The following is a 24,665-nucleotide window of genomic DNA, read 5'->3' as shown; positions in this document are numbered from 1 at the left end:
GTAATAACCTATAAGGGAAAAGTATCTGAAAAAACTAGTTATATATGTATGTAGAACTGAATCACAGAAGCTAACACAACATTGTAAATCAACTATACTTCAATTTTAAAACACTGAGAAAAAAATAATAATTGCTCTGGAACAATAATTATGCTGGGCAAACTGGGATGTGCAGTCATCCTACAAAGGACTAAACCAATGGTGAGCACTAGACCAAAAACAAACAAACAGAAGGAAAAACAGCCAATCTGTGGGCTAGCCAGCAACCTGGGAGGCTGGTTACAAAGATGATTGGGCCAACATCACAGTTTGCAATTTAAAATAAGATGTGTAGGAAAATTGCCAGTTGGTAGTGGGTGCTGGCATTGAAAGGTTGAATCAGAGCTGAAGAAGCCAGGATGATGAAGAAGCTGGTACATGGAAAGTGGAGAATCAAATGAACATCAGTAAGAACCAAAACCCACCTGACAAAGAGACCTAAGATCCAGATGGATTGCCAGTTCCTGCAGCTGGACTCATCCCAGGTACCCCTTTGACCCACACAGTGCTGTCCGTACTGTTCCTAAACTAACACTCATGAATTCTAGTTTTTACAATCAAAGGGGCTTGACTGAAATGCAGTCCTCAAGTGAACTTTCAACTATCCCTCTTCAACACTTCCTCTTATGCACCCAATCTCATTCAGCATTCGCTTATTATCACGTCCCCCAGTCTCTATTCCTTCACTTTCCCCAGTCACCCGGCTTGCCTGCCTCAGACAGCTATGAACCCTCTTCTCCATTCTCACTGATGCTATGCGGTTCATACCTCAGTATGGTCTCTCCATTCTAGGAGCCACTGCCTCCTCCAAATCGCCCTTTCCATAACTAATCCACTCAAGTCCCATATAACTCAGGATTCAATGATAAATAATGTTCCTCTGGACGAGTAGTAGGAAAAGAGAATGTAATAGGAAAAATAGATCATATTCATCACAACAATTAAATCTCTAAGGTATCCAGAAATAAATCTAACCAAACATGAGCAAGAAGTGTGTGGGGAAATATACAAAAGATTGAAAGGCTTGAATGAATGGAGAAATAAAACATATTCATAGAAAGGAAGAATCAATTTTTTCAAAATGTCATATTCCCCAAATTATCTATAAATTAAATGCAATCCCATCAAAATTCCAACAGGTTGTGTGTGGGGGGTGGGGGGGAGCTTGACAAATTAATCTTCAAATTTCTATAAAAAACACAAGGACCAAAACTAGCCAAGAAAAAGTAGGAAGAGCAGGTTGGAGAAACCTGCTCTACCAGATACCTAGATTTATTACAAAGCTATATTATTAAGACAGTGATGTGTTGGTGGAAGGCTCTAAAAAGAAGCCAAGAAACACACCAGAGATCCCACAAACAAACCCATGCATACATGACAATTAGTTACTGGCAGAAGATGCATCACATATCATGGAAAAGGACAGACTAGTCAATAAATAGGGGGAGTCCAAAACAAAACAGGATTCCTACCTTAGACCACACTGAAAACATCAAGTGTGATTAAAAGTGATCAAAGACCTAAGTTTGAAAGGTAAAACTTTACAACTATTCAAAGAAATATAAAAGAATATTTTTATAATCTTGGGATGAGGAAGGATTTAAGTGAGACAGAAGAAGCTCAAACTATAAATGGAAAGATAATAAATGTGACTACAACAAAACATAAAACTTCTGTACATCAAAAGATAACCTTAAAAGAGTAAAAATGCAAGCCACAGACTGAAAAAAAATACATAGAGATAGATAGATAGATAGGTAGATAGATAGATACATAGATAGAGATATGGATATAGATATATATCATCACATGTAGAAAATATAAAGAACTCCACAAATCATTATGAAAAATTTTTCCCAGTAGAAAAATAGGACAGAATTTATATTGAGGAACCAGAATGGCCAATACACTTAAAAAAAGACATTCAACCTCACAGTAGTTACAGAAATGCAGAACTGAGCCCAGCAGGTTACCATTTTCACACAACTGGATTTATCACAACAAAACATCTCATATATTGCTGGTGAGCATGTAAATGGTACAACCACACTGTAGAACACTTTGACAACATCTACTAAAGTTGAAAATACAGATAAAGTATGACCTAGAAGTTTCATTTTCAGGTATTTACAAGAGAGAAATACTGCATACACACACAAGAAAACATAAAAATATTCCCTAAAGCATTATATACAATAGAGAAAACCAGAAAACAACTTAAATCTCCATTAAGGAGAGAACAGATAAATCAATGTTAAGATATTCATACAATAGAACACTAGCAGAATAAATTAGAAAAAATGTAGGCATATATATAATAACTCAAAATTGTGCTCTTACTGGATCATTCCCATCATGTTCTTATTTATCCCACCTCTTTAAAATAAAGAAAATAACAACATTCTCTTGAGCCTACTTCCATCATCCTATACCATCCTCCTTTGCTTCCCCTTCTGCCAAAAAACTCCTTGACAATTTTCTGCATTAGCAGTTTTCAATTCCTCTCCTTTTATTTGTCTTAAACACACAGCAGTTAGATTTTTTTCCCTAACAGTTCACCAAAATTGTTCTCAACCACTGGATTGAATGAGCATGAGTTCCACTAGCAATCACTTACACAGAACTTTTCTAGGTTGGTGAGGTGTGTAATAAGAGTAAAGTAATAAAGCAGAATCCCTTCTGTCTACGTTGTTAGAATCACTGAATTTCAGGTTTAGAAGGAACTTCATATCTGGTCACCAAGTTCAATTATTCAATCAGCCAAATGCTTGATTATTCTCAGTGGAGTCCCTGTTTCCATCCTATTTTTGATCATTCTGGTAAGACAAAGCTCATTATTTTCTAAGTCAGCCCATCCATGCAGAAGGTTCCACCTTATACTGAGCAAAAAGCTGTTTCTCTAAAGCATCTACCAAGTGGTCCTAAATTTCTCTGCCCAAACTATAAAGAACTGAGCTAAACTCTCCACCAACTGCCACCTTTACATATTTGAAAGACACTTTCAATTCCTTTATAAAACAGTCTTAAAATAAAATCTCGACAACGTTTCCTATGATAACGTGACTTGAATTTCCTTACTCTTCTGTTGGTTCCCTTCCAAACTCATTCCAAGTCATCTAAATTCCTCTTAAAGAAAATCTATATGAAAAACAATTATTTTACTTCCTGTTAAAAGTTGACCTTAGGAAAACAGAGCTTTTTCTGCAAAATATTATATATTTTCCAAAAAGTGATAACGCAGTCCATTACAAAATATCAAAGAACATCTCTTTCTCTTTCTGGATATAGACTCACATACACACATGCACCATATACAAATCAACGAGGCAGCATAGAGCACTGGTTAAGAGCACAGACTCTGGAGCAGCACTGCCCAGTTTCAAATCCTAGCTCAAGCCTTGTTGGTATGTGGCTTGGGGTAAGTCATTTGACTTCTCCATACCTCAGTATTTTCACTGCAGCCACCTCATGCTGAGGTGGTAAGAAATAAATCAATAAAAACGCTTGAAACAGCCATAGAGTGATGGCTTTAACCTTTTTTCCATATAAATAATAGAGAGCCTGGGACTATATATGGAAATATATGACCATAAGACCTAAAATTACAGTTATATTCATAGATAAAATTTTCATTTTTCCAGCTAAACTGACACCTGTAGTTTGGGTTAAATTTAAGCAAATGCGTATGTACATTCTGAACAACAAAGACAAAACACTGACATTGACTTTACCATTCAAATCAGTTCAACGCTAACTCATCACCTAAAAGTTTGTCACCTGTTAGAGCACAAAACTGTATAAGACAGCCCTTTTTCAAACAGTCCTTGGCAAAGCTGGGAATATGCATGTAAACAAATTACCATAATATGGATAACGCATTAGTTGTATGGATAAAGTACTGGGGGAATACAACAAGACAACAATAAAAGTATGAGACAACAATTAATTCATGGCCTGTTATTTAAAAATAACAGAACATCTAAATGGCTGGAGAAGAACAAGTGTTTTTGAATCATATTTTGAATAAACTAGTATTAATAAATTAGTTTTATATTTCACATCTAAACCTGAAGGGGTACAAAACCAACCCATCCACACGCCTGGCTGACAACAGCAGCCTCATCTTACTGGCAATTGGCCACTGAGGCTCAGGTTCCATAGCTAAACAGTCATTCCCATCAACATGGCATGACTAAGCAGTGGTTCCCAATGCCAGGGCTCACAGAAGCATCAATTTCCAACACTGTTTCTCTGTGCCTTAGAGGAATCAGACTGACTGCTGTTCTGTTGCCATCTGATGCTATATTAAGCTCAAAGGTAACATGATAAGACTTTTCAAGAAGCAGGATGTGACCCTAAGTTATCCTATCCCCTACTCTACAAGGAACTAAAAGGAGAACTGACAGGACCCAACTTTTTTATTCCATATAATTATTTCCACAGAATCTACTAACTGCCGTTGGCCTTTGGGCAGAATTAATGTGGCAATCAAATGAGAAGAAACAGACCTTGAAGATCAACAACATACACAGGCTTTGGTATCAAATCTCAGCTCAGACACTAATTCAAAAATAATCTCTTCTACTTGGTAGAAGAAATAGCTTTTGTATTTTCAACAATTAACCAAAGGTCAGTCACTCAACTCATCTAAGCATCTGTTCCTCAAAAGTAAAAAGGAAATGAGGAAAAAATATATATATACATATATAAAACATATATATATAAAGGAATCACTGTGCTGTACACCTGAAACTAATACAATATTGTAAATCAACTATACTTCAATAAATAAATTAATAAATACATTGTTTTAAAAAAGGAAATGATAACAGCATCTATCCCTTTAAGGCTGGAAGGATTAAAACAGGAGTGAGTGTAATGTGCTCAGCCAATGCCCAACACTGGAAGTATTAGCTATTGTTATTGCTGTTGCCAAAATCTGTTCTGAAAACTAAAGAACAATAAAATTTTAAGATATCATTTATTATCAAGCTACTAATCTACTCAAAACCTTCCCCGGAACACTGAATTTACGTACACATATAAACTCCTGCCCCTCCAGCTGAAGCACACGATTCCATCTCTGATCACAGCCAACAAAAAGTTAGGTTCCCAACTACCAATATCCAACTAAATAGCCACAATGCTCTTTTTTGTTTTGGTTTTTTTTTGTGGTAAGCGTGCCTCTCACTGTTGTGGCCTCTCCCGTTGCGGAGCACAGGCTCCAGACGCGCAGGCTCAGCGGCCATGGCTCACGGGCCCAGCCGCTCCGCGGCACGTGGGATCCTCCCGGGCCGGGGCACGAACCCGTGTCCCCTGCATCGGCAGGCGGACTCTCAACCACTGCGCCACCAGGGAAGCCCCACAATGCTCTTTTAAAACTATTTTCTTGGTTTCTTCGTGGAATAATAAAAAAGGCGCAAGGTGGTGGTGATTGACCCTATGTGCTCTATACAACTGTTGCTTTTTATGTTCTGCTTGACTTACTGGAGTTTAGAATTTCAGTAAATACAAGGTATAACCTCTTTTAGAGGCCTCTGAATATAACCTGATGCACATTCAGAATATCAAGAAAGAGGAGGAGGTCTAATGAGAAACCAAATATTGAAAAGTGTACTGGAAGAAGGCAGTGTACTGTATGTCTGTTTTTAGAATATTCTGCATCAAAATAGTGATTCCTAAATGTAGAATGTTTCAGCATCACATAAAAGCACGTCAAAGGATTTTTGCCCTACCATTTTACAAAACTGAAGTCATACTTTCTATATTTCTCTAAAACCTGCATTTCTCCTACACAATACATCATAAAACACTTTCTAAACTTATATGGATATCATTTAAAATAGTTATTTTAAATAACTTCATAAAATTCCATAGTAAGGATACATAATTTATTGTAAAAATCTATAATGGAACAGAATCTGAAATCTGAATCACTTTGCGGTATAACCTGAAGCTAACACAATATTGTAAATTAACTATACTTCAGTTAATTTCCATTAGTTTGTTTCCAGCTATTCCCAACTACAAACAAAACAGCATAACTATCCTTTATCAGCAATCCTTGCCTACTTGTGCTTTTATTTCTACAGGGTAACACACTAACATTTGTGGAGCACATCTTATGTGCCAAGCACTTTAATACCTTATTTGTATTATTTGATTGAATCCTTCAAACAATACTATAAGGCAGGTACTATAATTATCCCATTTTACAGCTTCTAGTGACGCTGAGCATCTTTTCCTGTAGCCACTGGCCACTAGTTTTCTTTTCAAGAACTGCCCCCTTTGCACTTTTTTTTTTTTTTTACTGAGTTAATTGTAGAGGCACTTTGCACGTTATGGACATTAGCCCTTTTCTTCACGTATGTTACAAATATTTTTCATAGGCTGCCATTTTATTTCTTTGTTTATAGATTATATGTTATCATATTTTGTTTATAAGTCAAATTTTATAACTTTGCCACAAACAAAATTTCATTTATATGTAGTCAAATGTTTCTCTCCTTTCTTTACAGCTTCTCTATTTGCTGACTTGTTTAAAAATACAACCTCCAGTCCCAGATCATACAATATTCTCTTACATTTTCTTATATCCTTTTATTGTTTAGTTTTTACATTTAAATCTTTATATACCAAGAATTTATTTTTACATTTTAGGAATTTAAGTTTAGTTTTTTCAGATTAATATAAACTTTGTCAGCACCACTTACTAAACAAACTCTCTTTTCCAAATGACTTGTAAATATCACCTTTGTCACATATTTTGCTATCTGCTTGTGAGCACTACTTTGTTGTAAGATCTATATCACGAATTGGCAAACCGCAGTTTGAAAACTAAATCCAGTCACACCCATATAACTGCTTTCATGCTATAAAGGCAGAGCTGAGCTAGACAAGAGACTACATGGCCCACAAAGTTAAAAATATTTGCTATTTGGCCCTTTACAGAAAAAGTTTGCTAACCCCTGACCTATCTGTTAATTACTAGCCATAGATTGTTCACATGGCTTTGCAGTTAGTGTTAATTTCAGCTAATAGAAAATCCCCTTCGCTCTTCTTTCTTAGCTATTTTGGGGCATTTATTCTTCTATATAAAGTTTCATTTAAAGTTTATATAAAACTTTATATTAAAGTTCATTAAAACTTCTATATAAAGTTTTAGTTTAAAAAAACTAAAAAATTCCATGAGGATTGGAATTGGGGTTGTATTAAATGGTGTTTATTAATTTGCCATCCAAGAGCACAGTATGTTCAAGTCTTGTTTTAAGACCTTTCCTAAGATTTTATTATTATTTTCTACATTCACCAGCTCTTTTGTAAAATGTATTCACACTATAGTTTGTTTTTGTTATGAATAGGGTCTTTTGGCCATTTTTCCGTTTCTAGCTATTTATTCCATATTTTCCTGTAGAAGGTCACTTTAAATTTATTCCTCTCCTTCTGAAGATTACATCTGGCTGGGGAAAACGTCTTACATACTTCCTTTATTATAAGTTATTTGGAAGGCTTTTGCTGTTTGTTCAGAGAGTACCTCAATGTCATTCCGAACAGCCTAATCACCACATATGGTGGTTGGAAAAAGCAACCACTCTGTCATGCCACAACCCTAAGAAAGAATATTTCCAACGCCCTACAGTGGGTTCTTTCTATGGTTCACGGAAAAGAAAAAGCCAGGGAACTACAGTGAGTCACAGACTGACTCTCATTAGTTGACAGTTCTACCGTTTGTAGAGTGCTTTATAACTTTCAAAACCGTCTCACATCAGACATTAGTCTCACTGTTACCTCAAGCACAACAGTTTTAGATCCACAAACAGAGGAGTCTCATTAAGGAGCTTTATGATCATAAACCTCAGAGCAGACTGCATTGTTAAACTGCAGATTGCAGCTTAGGTTACTGAAGTCTATAGGTCCACAGGGCACCCAATTATAAGAAATGGAGTGTTAATGAGCTAATAGGACCATAAAGGCAAAATAGACTTCTGGGATACAAAAACTGGAATTAAGTTTATCCTTTTCCAGGCTAAGCATAAGTCATTTTTTTTTAGACAGATCAAAATTAAATTAAAAAGTGAGAGTCCTAAAGAGATATAATAATCCTGATGCAATTTTAAAATTTGGTTAACTAGATGATTTTGGAGGGTCCACATGAATCAACTAGACTCCCTGAAGGGACTTTAAGGCTTTTTTTCTTTTTTTTTTTTTGTGGTACGCAGGCCTCTCACTGTTGTGGCCTCTCCCGTTGCGGAGCAACAGGCTCCAGACGCGCAGGCTCAGCGACCACGGCTCACGGGCACAGCCGCTCTGCGGCATGTGGGATCTTCCCGGACCGGGGCACGAACCCGTGTCCCCTGCATCGGCAGGCGGACCTCAACCACTGCGCCACCAGGGAAGCCCGGGACTTTAAGGCTTTAAGTGACTAAACAATTCTTCAGTGTCCCCTGAAGTTCTTCAATGTTCTAATATAACTTACATGGACAACATAAGTAACTACATTGCTTTTTCTCGTAAAGAGACTGAAATGGTTTCTACAAATTAGACCAGACTCACACTTTTTATTTAACATAGACAATCTGGAATACATATTGAACCCATTTGGGGCATTTTGTTTAATTTATTCTAGTAATCTGAAAAGTCACCCTATCTATATATAGCTAAAGTATCCAGATTGATGTTAACTCACTCAAGAAACTTATCTTTTATTTAGTTATTGTAAACATTTTTTTTAAGAGTAGGGGAAAAAGAAAGTCTTAATTTTATAAATTAGGAGAGGAAATAGAGCAGAGGTTGATTCACTTGCCCAAGGTCATCAGCAACTAGGGCCTGAGTTCCTTCTCGCATGAGAAGAGCCCAAAGCTCTGTGAACTACCCAGACAGTGCAGCCGGCCTTACAGCTTGGGGGACCTACCGAAACCAAGATGGGATACTTCACGGTAGCAAAAAAAAAAAGAAAAGAAAAGAAAAGGAGGAGGGTATCAGATTATCCTCACAAAAGGCTAAAGCAGGGGCCTGCTGTAGAAAACTACTGATAGATCAAGCTGGAAGCCCCTTTTCACCCATTCTCCAAAAAAAGTTAAGTGATCCAAGCAAATCCAACTTCTTACTGTACATTTCTGGGGAGTGACTTTGAGGAGACTGTTGGTAAAACCAAGAAATGGGAAATCTTCATGACACACACCCTGCATTTACTTGTCAAAGGACCCAATATGCCATCCATGTACTCCTACCATCTTCACTTTGATTAATGGGCCCAAAAGGGATGCAAATTAACCCTACTTTCATAGCCCTGGCTTGATAAGACGGCTAGAGGATTCAGTCCAACCAGACCATGTATGCTCTCTCTCAAGATTAGTAGTCATGGAAGTTTCAAGGAGCCTCCCTTTCCTGAGGGTGGAACTGTTATAGACCACAGTTTGCTTGAGAGATTTTGGGTTTTCAACATCCTTGCCTTGTAACACAAGAGCCCTCTCGCTGAGTGTCCTTATATGCAGCATTATTGGACTAAATATCTCACAACAGCCACACATTTAAAAAATTACATGGAAAAAACATAAGACCCTATACACTACAGGGTAATGTTGTTAACAGAGTCACTAAAGAATTACTTATCTCAAAAGAGACACCACAAAAACTCTCATTGCAATAATTTGGCAAAATCTATCAGCTACACAGTCACGAATTTATAGTAAGGTCAATACATATTTCAATAATTTGACCTTAGAATTAAGAGTAAACAACATTCCATTTACAAAAATGTCACTGATAAATGGTTCAGATCATCTAACAAAGCACAGTTAACATTATCCTCAAAAAAGAAATGGGTGAATAGTTGGTAATAAAACAATGCTAATAACAATGCTGATTAAGGGTTTTTTTTAAGATTGTAACAACCTATTTGTATTGCCCTAAATGCTGACTCTATAAAGAACTAAGTAAAACAATGTGGGCAAATGTGGACAAAACTAAAGCGCTATATGTTGACAGGAAGGGAAAATATCAATGAAATTTTTGTGAACTAAAGGTTTTTTGACAAAAGATGCTGCCTTTCACAGGTGCAAAATATCCCTCCAAGTTGATTCGGTGATTGGTCAAAGAACAAAAGCATCTAAGTGATATAATATTATCACTTCTAAGAGAAGAATATTTCCAAGTATTATTCCCAATATTATGCACTCTAATATGCCCTTTTTTTTTTTTTTTGGTGGAAAAAGAAAAGTGCTTTATTCAGGAAGGCTGCAACCTGGGAAGATGGTAGACTAGCAACCCCCAAACCATCTCCTAACATGCCCTATATTTTAGAGTTTGTATTTCATAAAGGTGTTTTTAAAAATAGACATTTTAAATTATTTTTTCAAGGACACTACACTCCGAACATGCTTTCTCTTTGTTCTTATCTATAACTTCCCTGACACCACATGTATCTGCTTAACATATCCAATGACATGGAACTCACTTCTTTTCAGGTATTCCAAAACAGAAACATAAAAATCAGGGCTTCCCTGGTGGCGCAGTGGTTGACAGTCCGCCTGCCGATGCAAGGGACACGGGTTCGTGCCCCGGTCCGGGAGGATCACACATGCCGCGGAGCGGCTGGGCCCATGCGCCATGGCCACTGAGCCTGCGCGTCCAGAGCCTGTGCTCCGCAACGGGAGAGTCCACAACAGTGAGAGGCCCGCGTACCGCAAAAAAAAAAAAAAATCATAAGTCTCCCTCTAGGTTATGATAGAGGTCAGGTCTCAGGAGAAAATAAGTCCTTCTAGGCATTCAGCTAGACAGACAATATCTCAAGTATCATCTGTAAGCCACCTTAAGTTAAAAGGGTCATAGGACACTGAGAGTATGTCCAGAGAAGAGCAGTCAGTACTGTGAGGAATCTGGAAACCAAAAGGTGGAAATAATGGTGGAATGGGATGGACAGAACATTTAGTCTAGAGATGAGAAGACTATGAGGAGGCTTGGAAGTTGCCCAAATATTCAAAGACAAGTCGTGTAGAAGTAGGTGCACACATGGTCTTATGAGAGAGATGAATAAGAGTCAATAGGTGATACAATGGAATATGACTCAGCCATAAAAAGAAACGAAATGGAGTTATTTGTAGTGAGGTAGATGGACCTAGAGACTGTCATACAGAATGAAGTAAGTCAGAAAGAGAAAAACAATTACCGTATGCTAACACCTATGTATGGAATCTAAAAAAAAAATGGTTCTGAAGAACCTAGGGGCAGGACAGGAATAAAGACATAGAGAATGGACTTGAGGACACGGGGAGGGGGAAGGGTAAGCTGGGACAAAGTGAGAGAGTGGCATGGACATATATACACTACCAAACGTAAAATAGATAGCTAGTGGGAAGCAGCTGCATAGCGCAGGGAGATCAGCTCGGTGCTTTGTGACCCTCTAGAGAGGTGGGATAGGGAGAGTGGGAGGCAGACGCAAGAGGGTGGGAATATGGGGATATAAGTATACGTATAGCTGATTCACTTTGTTATACAGCAGAAACTAACACAACATTGTAAAACAATTATACTCCAATAAAGATGTTAAAAAAAAGTCAATAGGTGGAAGTTAGAGAAAAGCAAATTTCAGCTGAAGTCTTTCTAACAAATAGAGCTGTGGGACAAGAAAACTGGTCACCTCATTTTTATGGGAAGAGTCTAGAAGGAGCTTGAGGACCGTCATCAGGGTGTTAGTTTGCACAGGGAGCCAGGCTGTTCACTTTTGGCTACTTCTCTATTTTCCTCCAGCATCTTAGGCAAAACAACCAATCTCTCTACCTCTCAAGTTGTAAAACTGTGGTAATGCGGAAGATAATTTTATGGTGGTATATATAAGAGAGGAGGAAAATACCTTTCTCGTAGAGATGATGAAGCACTAGACAGCTCTGTGCCTGTGGGAGACATCAGCTGACCTGATTAAAATGCATAAATACGGGATGGAGTAGTGAAGACCTTTATAATGCATGTGATGAGAGCCCTGTGAGAGTCTTCAGAATCGTTAGGGAGGCAGGAGCATGAAAGTCCCAAGGGATTAACATACGCACACCACTATATATAGAATAGATAACCAACAAGGACCTACTGTACAGCACAGGGAACTCTACTCAGTACTCTAATAACCTATATGGGTAAAGAATCTGAAAAAGAATGAATCTATGTATATGTATAATGAATCACTTTGCTGAACACCTGAAACTAATACAACACTGTAAATCAACTCTACTCCAATAAAATTTTTTTAAAAATGTCCCAAGGGAACTGCTGTAAACCCAGAGCAGAGGGACAGGTTCTGCGTGAGTCTCACTCCCAGTGGAAAGTCCGGCTCTTCCTCCTACTTGTGAAAGCTTTTTCAGCTGCCAAAATGTTTCAGTCACATGGAAATTGGGGTTGTCAGGCTTCCTTAAAATTCCAGTCTTCAAAAATAAGCCTCTCATCCCTAGAGAGACTAATTAAAAACAAAATAAAATCCATATTTCCAACCATCAACCCTTTTGGTCAGAAATACTAATGAGAAACTAGACTCTCAGATAAAAGGCTACTTAACAGATTAGCCAACCTGCCTCCGCCCTTTGGCACCACCAGCCCAGCCTCCCCTGGAGGAGTTTAACCACACCAGGAGACAGAAGAATCATGCCTCAAGTGAGTCACGCCAAGGAGATTAATAGCCCCAAGCCCCAGCACAGGGACTTGTAGTACTGTTACTGCACATGGTACCTGTCACACATCAATATCTCAATCTACAAACATGAAGACTTAATCTCCCCCTTCTTTCTTCCCCACCAATCCAGTCAAAGCAAAGTCTGGAAAATGTTGGAGGAAATTAATACAAATAGTATCAAAATTAATAACATACTGAGGTTTCTGCCATCAAAAATTCATAAGCAGTTCCATGATTGAAAGAACTAAAAAAAAAAGAAGAGCCAAGAGAAAGGGGTCATTTTATTATTTTCCAAGTGTGACATGAGAAATCAGAAATTAATAGAAAAACGCCCTAACAGAAGATCGCTACATAACATTACTAGTAATGTGATTATAACCAAAGGGAAATGAATGATTAGAAGCAAAGCACCAGTCACCCTGCAGCGTTTAGAAGGAAACTCAGCAAGAACTCATTTATCCAGCGCTGTAGGGAGCTGAGTTATTCAACATATTTGAGAGTCCACCCCACTCATACCTTTAAGCAATAAGATTGTATTTCAAACAAAGTGTGGAGAGCAGCAATTAATCTCTTCATCATGGCAGGTAGAATTTGGAACATCAAATATAATACATTGCAATCAAGGCAGATGTCTACCTTGTCTCTACATTAAAGAACTACAAACTACTATGACTTTTTTTTTCAATATTCTACGTACTTTTAATTGTTTTTATTCTTTTCCCATAGAGTGCCTTGTTTTCAGGCTACTAGTATGTCGGCTTTAGTCCTGTCAACATCCTTACCTTTGTCAACATAACTTTTCCCCACCTTCGAATGTGTTGCTTCTACATCTTCTAATATGTTGCTTCTAATCTAATGTGAGCTATGACACTAAGTAAACAAGTTTGTTAGAATTCTATGTAAAGTAAAAGTTGAAGGGATATGATTAAGGACCTCATAGAATCAGTGTGTGTGTGCTTTTATGCATAGGTTTTATGGCAACCGACCATAAGCTACTTAGAATTCTTTTTCTACCTACTTAGCCACATCATGGAAAAAAGATTCTAAGAAACCTAACCTCTGGATAAGTGGAGAGTTCATATATCATGGGACAAGAGATGAACTTTGATTTCACACCTGCTATATGATGCCACTCATAGTAATAGCTGTGAAAGATAGACAAAATGCAGAGTCTAATGGGAATGAGATGAGGACATTAAAAACAACACAAAGGGGGCTTTCCTGGTGGTGCAGTGGTTGAGAGTCCGCCTGCTGATGCAGGGGACACGGGTTCATGCCCCAGTCCAGGAAGATCCCACATGCCGCGGAGCGGCTAGGCCCGTGAGCCATGGCCGCTGAGCCTGCGCATCCAGAGCCTGTGCTCCGCAACGGGAGAGGCCACAGCAGTGAGAGGCCTGTGTACTGAAAGAAAAAAAAACACAAAGGGAAACCTGCTCTCAGAGATGGAAGGAAAGACTTAAAGGACAATGAGAAAACAGGTCCAGAAAAGCTTCCTGGAGGAGAAAACATGTAAACTGAGTGCTGAAAAGGCTCATCAGACCTCAGATCCATCTAGGGAAGGAGATGCAGAGGAAACAACAGGTGCTAATGGGCTGCAGCCACAAAGAGCAGGATGTTTTCAGGGAGCTATAGTCAACTTGGTAGAGCTAGGCTATCACACGTGTGTGGAGAAAACAGCAGAAGATGATATAAGATAGCACACCAGGGACAGAGAATGGAGGACCCACGTGTCATAATACGTTGTCGTGAAGGCGACCCCAAACCACTGACAGAAATGAACTACAGGAGTAGGGATTCATGCGGTTTTTCAGTTTAGAAAACTTACCCTGGCCAAAAGTGTGAGCTTTAAAGGAGCAAGACGACACTATGTCCTAGAGAAAAATCATGATGGCTCGAGTAAGGCACTGAGAACGGAAGGAACAAACAGTTCAAGAGATACTGCAGGTGGGCTTCCCTGGTGGAGCAGTGGTTAAGAATCCGGCTGCCAATGCAGGGGACACGGGTTCCATCCCTGGTCCGGGAAGATCCCACATGTCGCAGAGCAACTAAGCCCATGCACCACAACTACTGAGCCTGCGCTCTAGACCCCGCGAGCTACAACTACTGAGGCCCATGTGCCACAACTACTGAAACCCGTGCGCCTAGCGCCTGTGCTCCGCAACAAGAGAAGCCACCGCAATGAGAAGCCCGCGCACCTCAACAAAGAGTAGCTGCTGCTGTCAGCAACTAGAGAAAACCCGCGTGCAGCAGCAAAGACCCAATGTAGCCAAAAATTAAATAAATTTATTTTAAAAAAAAGAGGTACTGCAGGTGGTCCAGTCTAAGTCAAAGTGGGTTACCCTGGGGGGTGAGGGGGAGTGAGGTGGTGGGGGGAAGCAGCTGTGGAAAGTTAAAAAGGCAACTGCCAGAGATTTATAATAAAATCACTATAAAACTTGGTGAGTGGATCTCAGTTCCACTCAGAACTGGAGAAATAACTGACCACTCGATTATGGTAAAAAGACGATAACGTTAGCAAAAGAAAAGTCTAAGGGGGACTTCCCTGCCGGTCCAGTGGTTAGGACTCCATGCTTCCACTGCAGGGGGCACTGGTTTGATCCCTGGTTGGGGAACTAAGATCCCGCATGCCACACAGTGAGGCCAAAACAAAATTAATTAATTAAAATAACATGAAATCATTTTTTGAAAAAAGGAAAGTCTAAGGACACAAGGCATTTTACTAGAAATGAGAGAAATCCTGTGTAAAACATAAAAGGTAAATGGAGAACTTCTTATAATATCTGTATTATTTTATTGCATTACTTAATACTGAGCTATTGGGCTGGCCAAAAAGTTCGTTCGTTTTTTTCTGTCTGCTGTTACAGAAAACCTGAACGAACTTTTTGGCCAACCCAATATTTTTTATATTCAAAAATGCTAAAGGATGGTTCTCCTTCATTTCACACAACACTCCCCAATTCTTCTCTTAACGTTTCTGCCAGATGATCATCAAGTTTCTCCCATCAATGAGGGTCTCACAACCACAAGGGGCACTCATTTTGACAGTTCCAAATGATTTATAGTCCCTTTATGGATAAAAGTGATACACAGTCTCTTCGACATAAAACTGCTTCCCCACAACTTCCTCCTGGCATTTCCAAATACTATACTCTGGATTTTCACATCATGAATCGGTTTTAATATCTACAAGGCAATTCCTAAAGCACCTTTAAAAAATAAAAATAAATCAAGCAGTTAATTTCTTCTACATGATAACCCAAAACCAGATCTTTTTGTCCTTGCAATGACCCGCTGTTTAGCTGTCAATCAGGGAGGCCATACTTATTACATGTCGGCATCTCTCCAGTTATGGTTGTTTCACTAGGTCTTTATTGGCTTTGGGGAAGAAGATCCATTATAGCTGCTAGTTAATCTTATTTTGCTTGATTTACTGTCAAGAAATAATATTCATTTTGCTGCCCAATGGTGATTTACCACCTTTGTCATCTAAAATTTGCTAAACTCTATTGGAAGGATTCATTATTTTAGAAAGCTAACTTTCCCTTCTTTCCCATCGCCAATTTTGCAATTGGGGTTATTGGCAAAAGAAGTATAAGAGGTACTCAGGCTGTAAATGCCAAATCCATTAAATGCCAAATCCATTCACTCAAAAACACTACCTGTGCGGGAGATTTCTGATACCTTCTCAGTAAGCCAGAAATCTATATAATGAAGATACTCTCATGGTCTACTTAACAATTCAATCCATTCAAGATCAGGCTTTAGAAACATCACATTCAATGTGCGCCATCATGGCTGACATTCCACATTGTTCAGCAGTTCTGGCCAAATGAGAAAAAAATAAGTATATAGACTAAAAAAGAGGAGACAAAATTGGTCTTACTTGCAGGATAAGATTACCAACCAAGAAAATCAGACAAAATCAACTAAGAAGCTATTGAAATGAGTAAGATTTTGGTGAAATTATATATAGACTAAGACAGACAAATCATCGGGGTTCTGTTAAAAAATGAAAAAAAAAAACATAATAGAGAAGCTTTCCAACCCAAGATGACTGACTGAATGTACGCTTTTGTCTTCCTTCTCTCCTAAGGCAGGAAATGAACACAAAGGGGGAAAAAACCTGTAACAGCCAAAGCAACAAAGTGGGGGAGCGGTAGTGATAATTAGGCAAAGGAGACTGAAACAAGTCTCTGGTGGATGTGGGATGGAATGTAGACTAAGGGCAGAGGAAGCTAAAGCCCAGACCCATGGAGGTGCAGAGGGGGTGGACAGGAGCAGAGGAAGTTAAGGTCCCCAGAGACCCCAGATGGGCTCATGAGCAGGTCTGGAAGGTGGGTGTAAGAATTGGGAATGAAAACAGGGGAATTATATAAAGCAGCTGTACCAGCTGCCCCATATCCCCAATAAAACACATCTCTCCAACCCCGGCCCCAGAGACAATCCCGGCAAAGAAGCCAGTCTCTCACAAAACCATTCAAATTGCCTGCAAAGACAGGCCTCTAATGGAGGGGTTGATGTCCAAGAGTTAATCCTAGCTCTACTGTACAACTAGAGGCACGCCGTCCTGCCCATTCACTCACCCTAAATAGCAAAGTCTCACCCTTGTGCACTCTCTCCATGGAAGAGACACCTGCTGAGGAGAGAGACTTATGGGAAAACTGTACCAGTCTGCTCTCCAGAACAATCGACAGGGAGAAAAAAATACATATTACCAGAAAAACCAAAACTACTGAAGAAACAGAGATAATGTATAGAACAGAACTGTAAAAACTATTGTTATTTTATAATATATATAAATGGAATTTATATTATATTAGTATACCCAGAACAAGAGAAGAAGATATGGCATAAAACAACACAAACAGCATGCTTCAAAAAGAACCGAGCATAAGGAAAAAAATTCTGATTGCTGAAATTAAAATAGGCAAAGTAAGAATTAAAAGATAAATAGAGGAAATGTCCCAAATACTGCAAGAACATAATGGGACAAAAACTAGGACAGAGAAGACGAGAGACACAGAGAATCAATCGAGAAGGTCTAGTCACCAACTGGTAAGAGATTTTTGAAAAGCAAATATACAAAAGATATAATTATTTTTAAATAAGTAATAAATCCCCAGAGGAAAGTCATGAGAGGCAAAACAAGATGAACGGAACAGACATGCATTTAGAAACAGACCTATGGTATTTCAGTATAAAAGTACAAAAAAAAAAAAAATCTTAAACGTTTCCAGAAAAACAAACACACAGAGAGATCACTTACAAAAGAATGAGAATCAGGCAGGCATGAAACTTTTTTACCCCAATATGATACAAGTATATAATGAAGCACCCTCTTCAAAGTCCTAAGTGAAAGTTTTTGTGAACACAGAATTCTACACACACAATTTGCACAGTCAAGTATCAATCAAGTGTGAGTCCAAAATAAATACAAGTCTCCCTTGTCCATACACTTTTTGCTTGAAGAAGTTAATTATGTACTTCCCTCAGCAAAATGAGGGAGAAAACCGCGGAAGAGGAAAGACCCATAAAACAATGTCTGTAAGAGTGAAATGGATAAACATCTCCAAAGACTGTCGTGCAGCAGATTTAGAGAATGGCAGTCAAGCCTAGAACTGGAGACCAGAGGACTCCCTGGAGAAGCAGAAAGTAAAGTAGATTCCAAGACACAGTATTGCTCTGCAAGATACAGGCTAGTTACGCCTTCTCAAGAAGAAAAGGAAAGGTAATTCGAAACTCTAAAAAATCCAAAATGATCTTAAAGAATGCCAATGGCCCAAATATGAAGCATCTCAAATGTAGCAAGATTTTGTATAATTTATGCAGTCTAAGAAAAGGCAAACCATTTGATCTGGATGCCAAGAGCAACTCCTTTGAGGGGCCCGAGGGCAGAGAACACTTGGCCTGATGTAAAAAAACAGAATCTTATTCCCTTGGTCAACTCAGTGGTGAAAAATATTTATGTTACCATAATAATATCAAGAGTATTATTTGCTGGTTTTTAACCTTTAGAATCAATGTATAGACAAAGATTGGAAGATTTAATTGCAGTTACAGAACAGAATTTAATGTTATCAGTCTTGGCAACATAAAAATAAATAGCTGATAGAAAGTGGAAACTGGAAGGGAAGAAAGAGGTGGAGAGGTGAGACAGAGGACATTAATGTCACCTTCTTACACAGTAAAAGGTCAACAGATAATGAGAAGAGTTAATAGAACACAAAAATAGAGATTTAAAGAAATAATTGAAAATCAAAAGGCAAATAGTAGAAGAAATAAAATGCTATAACTCAAAACTGCAGAGATGATGAGGTGAAGCTAGAGGTAATGCAAGCACACTGCTTCTTCATGTGTCAGAGTGGGGAAAAATAACGTTTAAAATTGATGAATGAAGATCTAAGTTCATGGATATACATGTGTGTGAATATACATATGCACATATGTGTGTGTTGGACCTTATACCTGATAACCCAAAACTTTTGAACATACTCTCCACTTTTGACAGTTTCCCTAACTATTACTCCCACTTTCTCAAGGTAGAATGTAAGAAACTAATTTCCAGTCACCATCACAGCTAAGATAAAGATGTGACCTAGGCTCTGTCAACCAAGTCTAATTCATCAGTGAGCCACATGAGGGACTGGGCAAGGGGAGTCCAATTTTCAGGCACAAGGCATGGAACATGTTTTGGGGCCAGAGGCAGCAGCAACTAACCTAGGCATGCTGGCACACATGCAATTTACCCCAGCACATTAATGTTTCATGCCACTAAGAAACACGGTAAAGGGCAAAGCATAACCACAGAGCTGAGAGCCTCAGAGAAAGACAGGTCCATACACAATGGCTCTTGGCTCAGGCTGGCCCATCTGCTCTGTTTCAGAAGTGTTTACCACATGGTTTTCCCTGACTTCAATGCATTTTGCCCTTAACTCCATAATTCAGCAGGTTCAATCTTTCCTGCCTCTAGTTACAAACCTTTCCTTGCTCCAGTTACAAAGTGACAGGTTTTAAGTGGTCTGCCCAACCTATTTTTTCCATTAATCCTGTTATTTTTAGTGAGTATTTCTGTAGAAATGTACAATGTATTACTTAGAGATATGGAAGTAGCCATCAGAAGAACAAAACAGAGAAATGGTTAAAAGTGGCTGTTTACAATCCCACTCCTGGGCATATATCCAGACAAATTTCTAATTCAAAAAGATACATGCACCCCTATGTTCACAGCAGCACTATTCACAACAGCCAAAACATGGAAACCACCTGAATGTCCATCAACAGATGAATGGATAAAGAAGATGTGGTATATATATAAATGGAATATTACTACACAAAGAAGAATGAAATAATGCCATTTACAGCAACATGGATGCAACTTGAGATTATCATACTAAGTGAAATAAGCCAGACAGAAAAAGACAAATACCATATGATATCACTTATATGTGGAATCTAAAATATGACACAAATGAATCTATCTATGAAACAGAAACAGACTCATAGACATAGAGAACAGACTTGTGCTTACCAAGGGGGAGGGGCTTGGGGGAGAGTTGGAGTGGGAGGCTGGGATTAGCAGATGCAAGCTATTGTATATGGAATGGATAAACTACAAGGTCCTATTGTACAGCACAGAGAACTATATTCAGTAGCCTATGATAAACCATAATGGAAAAGAATATAGAAAAAGAATGTATATATAACTGAATCACTTTGCTGTACAGTAGAAATTAAAACATTGTAAATCAACTATACTTCAATAATAAAAAAAATAAAGTGGCTGTGTTTGGGGGGGTGGGCCTAGGGACAGGGATGGAAAACACTGTTTTGCATAACAAGCTCTGTTGTACTGTATGTTTGGTTACCATGTTAATGTATTACTTTATCTTAATCTCTTCTACTGTCACACTCAAAAAAAAAGGGAGGGTGAAAAAGGGAAAACTGTAATAACGGTGATACTATTCACAATATCAACAGAAATAAAATACTAAAAAATAAACTTAAGGGGCTTCCCTGGCAATCCAGTGGTTAAGACTCCACGTTTCCACTGCAGGGGGCGTGGGCTCGATCCCTGGTCAGGGAACTAAGATCCTACATGCTGCATGGCATGGTCAATAAATAAATTTCAAAAATAAAATAAACAAAATGTGGAACAGCTATGTAAGAAACTATATAGTTTAATTAAAGATATAAAAGAAAATATAAACAAGTAGAGAGAAAAACCAAGCTCCTGGAAGAAAAATCAAGAGAAGTGTATGACAGGAAGTGTAGGTGTGTGGAAGGGTTGACTGCCCATGATTGATAATAGCAGCTTCCATTCTGAAGTAGATAACTTAAACAGGGAAGTGGCATACATCCTAATTTTATTTTTTAAAACCTTTATAGACCATAGTTTCAATAATTTTTAAGTTAAATTTTAACTGCAAAACTGGGGTGTTTAGAAAGGCAAGAAAATCTTACAGATTATAGCATAAATACTATAATTTCATCAAGTGTTAAGTACCAGTTTAATGGGAAAGTAAGTTAAACGGACATCAAAGAGAAAAACAGAAAGTCAACAAATGTAGATTTTTTTTTTTTACGTTACACCTCAAATGTTAAACTCAGAACCCAATGTACCTATGATCTTTGTTCACCAGGAAATGAGGTGATGAATTTCTTTCTTTTCATGCTGTTCTTAAAAGCAAAAGCAGATAGTTTAAATGAAATGAAAGTCTCGAGTGGAACGCAAATAATTTAAGTGTACAGGCATACCTCAGAGATATTGTGGGTTGGGTTCCAGACCACTGCAATCAAGTGAGTATCACAATAAAGTGATTCACAAGAAAGTGTTTGGTTTCCCAGTGCATATAAAAGTTATCCTTATACTATACTGTAGTCTACTAAGTGTGCAATAGCATTATGTCTAAAAATACAATGTAAAGAAACAATGTACATGGGCTTCCCTGGTGGTTCAGTGGTTAAGAACCCGCCTGCCAATGCAGGGGACACGGGTTCAAGTCCCGGTCTGGGAAGATTCCACATGCCGCGGAGCAACTAACCCCATGCGCCACAACTACTGAGCCTGCGCTCTAGAGCCCGCGAGCCACAACTACTGAAGCCCGCGTGCCTAGAGCGTGTGCTCCGCAACAAGAGAAGCCACTGCAATGAGAAGCCCGCTCACTGCAACGAAGAGTAGACCCCGCCCGCCGCAACTAGAGAAAGCCCACGCGCAGCAACAAAGACCCAACGCAGCCAAAAATAATAAATTAAAAAAAATGTACAGACCTTAATTTTAAAAGACTTTATTGTTCAAAAAATGTTAACCATCATCTGAGCCTTCATCAAGTCATTATCTTTTTGCTGGTGGAGGGTCCTGCCTCAGTGCTGATGGCTGCTGACTTGATCAGGGTGGTGTTTGCCAAAGGCTGGGCTGGTTGCGGCAGTTTCTTAAAATAAGACAATGAAGTTTGCCAATTCAATTGACTCTTCCTTTCACAAATGATTTCTCTGTAGCATGCAGTGCTGTTTGATGGCATTTTACCCATAGAACTTCTTTCAAAATTGGAGTCAACCTTCTCAAACCCTGCTGCTGCTTTACCAAGTAAGTTTATCCCATATTATAAATCTTTTGTTGTCATGTCAACAATCTTCACAGCATCCTCACCAGGAGTAGATTCCATCTCAAGAAACCACTTTCTTTTTTTTTTTTTTTTTTTTGCAGTACGCGGGCCTCTCACTGTTGTGGCCTCTCCCGTTGCGGAGCACAGGTTCCGGACGCGCAGGCTCAGCGGCCATGGCTCACGGGCCCAGCCGCTCTGCGGCATGTGGGATCTTCCCGGACCAGGGCACGAACCCGTGTCCCCTGCATCGGCAGGCGGACTCTCAACCACTGCGCCACCAGGGAAGCCCAAGAAACCACTTTCTTTGCTCAGCCATAAGAGCAATTCCTCATCCATTTAAGTTTCATCGTCAAGTTGCAGCAATTCAGTCACATCTTCAGGCTCCATTCTGAATTCTAGTTCTCTTGCTAAGTCCACCACACATGCAATTACTTCCTCCACTGAAGTCGTGAACCCCTCAAAGTCATCCATGAGGGTTGAAATCAACTTCTTCCAAACTCGTGTTAATGTTAATATTCTGACCTCTTCCCATGAATCACAAATGCTCCAATGGCATCTAGAATGGTGAAACCTTTCTAGAAGGCTTTCAATTGACTTTGCCCAGATCCATAAGAGGAATCACTGTCTATGGCAGCTGTAGCCTTATGAACTGTGTTTCTTAAAGACTTAAAAGTCAAAATTACTCCTTGGTCCGTGGGCTGAAGAATGGATGTTATATTAGCAGGCATGAATACATCATTAACCTTGTTGTACATCTCCACCAGAGCTCTTGGGTGACCAGGTGCATTGTCAATGAGCAGTAATATTTTGAAGAAAATCTTTTTTTTTTTGAGCAGTGTAACTGAACAGTGGGCTAAAATTACTCAGTAAACCATGTTGTCAACAGATGTGCTGTCATCCAGGCTTTGTTGCTCCATTTACAGAGCACAGGCAGAGTAGATTCAGCATAATTCTTCAGGACCCTGGGATTTTCAGAATGATAAATGAGCATTGTCTTCAACTTCAAGTCACCAGCTGCACTGGCCACTAACAAGAGAGTCAATCTCTCCTTTGAAGCTTTGAAGCCAGGTGTTGACTTCTCTCTAGCTATAAGAGCCCTAGAAGCATCTTCTTACAACAGAAGGCTGTTTTGTCTACATTGAAAATCTGTCATTTGGTGTAGCCACCTTCATTAATTTTCTCAGCTAGATCTTCTGGATAACTTGCTGTAGCTCCTACATCAGCGCTTGCTGCTTTATCTTCCACTTTGATGTTATGGAAATAGCTTTTTTTAAAACCTCACACACCAACCTCTGCTAGATTCAAACTTTTCTCTGCAGCTTCCCCACCTCTCTCAGCCTTCACAGAATTGAAGAGAGTTACAGTCTTGCTCTGGATTAGGCTTTGGCTTAAGGGAATGTTGTGGCTGGTTTGATCTTCTATCCAGACCACAAAAACTTTCTCCATATCAGCAATAAGGCTGCTTTGCTTTCTTATCACTCATGTGTTTACTGGACTAGCTCTTTTATTAATCTCCTTCAAGAACTTCTCTTCTGCGGGAATTCCCTGGCAGTCCAGTGGTTAGGTCTCTGTGCTTTCACTGCCGAGCGCCCAGGTTTGGGGAACTAAGATCCCGCAAGCCACGCAGCCAAGGAAAAAATTTAAAAAAGAACTCCTCTGCCTTCGCAACTTGGCTAACTGTTTGGCACAGGAGGGCTAGCTTTCCTGTCTCAGCTTTGGACGTGCCCTCCGCACTAAGCTACGTCATTTCTAGCATTTCTGAAGTGAGAGACGTGCGACACTTCCTCTCACTTGAACACTCAGAGGTCACTGTAAGATTATTAATGGGCCTAATTTCAATATTGCTGTGTCTCAGGGAAGAGAGAGACCTGAGAAGAGGGTGAGAGACAGGAAGAGCTGGTCAGTGGAGCAGTCAGGACACACACATTTGTGGATTAGGTTCACCAGCTATATGGGCTCAGGTCCTTGTGTCCCAAAACGATCACAATAATAACATCAGAGATCACTGGTCACAGACCATCAGATCAAATATAACAATAATGAAAAAGTTTGAAATACTGCAAGAATTACCAAAATGTGACAGTGAGACACAAAGTGAGCAAATGTTGCTGGAAAAATGGCACCAGGAGACTTGCTTGATGCAGGGTTGCCACAAACCTTCAATCTTTAAAAACACCATATAGTGGGAAGCACAATAACGTGAGGGATGCCTGTATAAGAGGACACGTCAAAAAGGATTAGAAATAGAAAAATATAATTATGTAGTTTAATCTTGCTCTCTCTCCAGTTCCATATAGAAGGAGAAAAACAATGCCAAACAAAATGAAATATGATAGTATGATTTACAAGGTTTATACGGTATGTAA

The 24,665-nt window shown here is 39.0% G+C and overlaps 1 protein-coding gene across 6 annotated transcripts in view; it reads right to left on the bottom strand.

Moving 5' to 3' along the window:
* Positions 1–24,665, bottom strand: part of BCKDHB (branched chain keto acid dehydrogenase E1 subunit beta) — a 245,088-nt gene that overhangs the window by 113,339 nt on the left and 107,084 nt on the right. The window contains exon 9 of one of the 6 annotated variants that reach the window (XM_089921769.1): positions 1,184–24,509. The exons of the other annotated variants lie outside the window; for them this stretch is intronic. Within the exon in view, the coding sequence (XP_089777895.1) occupies positions 24,459–24,509 (51 nt within the window). The 3' untranslated portion in view covers positions 1,184–24,458. Of the gene's footprint in view, positions 1–1,183; positions 24,510–24,665 lie in introns of those variants that run through there. 6 annotated transcript variants of the gene reach the window in all.

This window comes from Delphinapterus leucas, chromosome 12 (assembly GCF_059928025.1).
Source record: "Delphinapterus leucas isolate spDelLeu-1000000601 "Yukka" chromosome 12, BTC_Dleu_Yukka2, whole genome shotgun sequence".
Classification (NCBI taxonomy): domain Eukaryota; kingdom Metazoa; phylum Chordata; class Mammalia; order Artiodactyla; family Monodontidae; genus Delphinapterus; species Delphinapterus leucas.
Note: the sequence above shows the minus strand (reverse complement) of the source record. Positions and strands in the feature narration are given on the sequence as shown.